Source organism: Buceros rhinoceros, unplaced genomic scaffold (assembly GCF_000710305.1).
Source record: "Buceros rhinoceros silvestris isolate BGI_N320 unplaced genomic scaffold, ASM71030v1 scaffold34291, whole genome shotgun sequence".
Lineage (NCBI taxonomy): Eukaryota > Metazoa > Chordata > Aves > Bucerotiformes > Bucerotidae > Buceros > Buceros rhinoceros.
In genome coordinates, this window is record NW_010393051.1 from 2,142 (window position 1) to 3,421 (window position 1,280).

General features: G+C 65.0%; 1 protein-coding gene across 1 annotated transcript; it reads left to right on the plus strand.

Moving 5' to 3' along the window:
- Positions 1–246: 246 nt before the first annotated feature.
- On the plus strand, positions 247–1,175 carry LOC104500994 (D(4) dopamine receptor-like). Its single transcript, XM_010144728.1, has 2 exons — positions 247–363; positions 752–1,175. The coding sequence occupies exons 1-2, from the start codon at positions 299–301 to the stop codon at positions 1,173–1,175; spliced, it is 489 nt and encodes a 162-aa protein (XP_010143030.1). The 5' UTR covers positions 247–298.
- The last annotated feature ends 105 nt before the right edge of the window (positions 1,176–1,280 follow it).

Genomic DNA, 1,280 nt, shown 5'->3' on the forward strand with positions numbered 1-1,280 from the left:
TCCCCTGCCCTGGGGCCGGCACCCTGCCCAGCACGGCTCACTTGGCGGTGCCAGGCCAGAGCCCTGAGCCCTAAGTGAGCCGTGAGCTCTCGCCTGGGGTCACCTCCCGCTGGAAGGGGCGTACGGTGTCACGGGCAGGGCAGCTCCGCTGCAGGCTGCGGTCCGGGGGGAAGCGTGGGTGGCCGAGGCGTTCTGTGTCGTTTCGAAGGCAGCGGGACACGGCACCTGCTCACCCCGGGGACGTTCTCAGTTCCAGGGAGGTGTGTGGTCCCTCAGCACGGTGCTGTGCGACGCCCTGATGACCATGGACGTGATGCTGTGCACGGCCTCCATCTTCAACCTCTGTGCTATCAGCGTGGATCGGTAAGCGCCTTCCTCCTCCTCCTCCTCCTCCTCACACCAGAGCAGGGATCGCTGTGTCCTGGCATCAGGCTGCTGCCTCATGCCTGCAGCAAGGGCCCTGTGCAGGGAGGCGGATCCTGTCCTCCCTGAGGGGGGTTCTGCTCGACCAACCTCCCTGTCACCAGCTTTCTGCCCCACCAGCACCCCCGAGGTGGCCAAGGTGGGAGCACCATTGGGTGACGAGGCCAGTGCTGGCCCTCGGGGTGCCCGTCTGAGGGGACAGCCCAGGCAGTGGCTGTGTGAGTCAGCAACGGGGGAAGGACAGTGACAAGCAGCTTTGGGACCACTCGCTTGTTCCAGTGGTGCCACCACCCCACTGGGACTGACCCGCCGGGGTCTGCATTGGCAGGTTTATCGCTGTGTCAATCCCACTCAACTACAACCGACGACAGATCGACCTGCGGCAGCTCATCCTCATATCCACCACCTGGATATTCGCCTTCGCCGTAGCATCCCCCGTCATATTTGGCCTCAACAACGTCCCAAACCGGGACCCCAGCTTGTGTCAGCTGGAGGATGACAACTACATCGTGTACTCCTCCATCTGCTCCTTCTTCATCCCCTGCCCCGTCATGCTGGTGCTGTACTGCGCCATGTTCCAGGGACTGCGGCGCTGGGAAGAAGCCAGGAAGGCCAAGCTGAGGGGCAGCATCTACGGGCCCGGCAGGAAGCTCTACCAGCCCTCCAGCTCCCTGGAGAGAGAGCAGCCGGGGCTGACTGCGCCATGTTCCAGGGCCTGCGGCGCGGGGAAGAAGCCAGGAAGGCCAAGCTGAGGGGCAGCATCTACGGGCCCGGCAGGAAGCTCTACCAGCCCTCCAGCTCCCTGGAGAGAGAGCAGCCGGGGCTGGGGCCGGAGCAGTGCAGCCCCTACGCCTGCC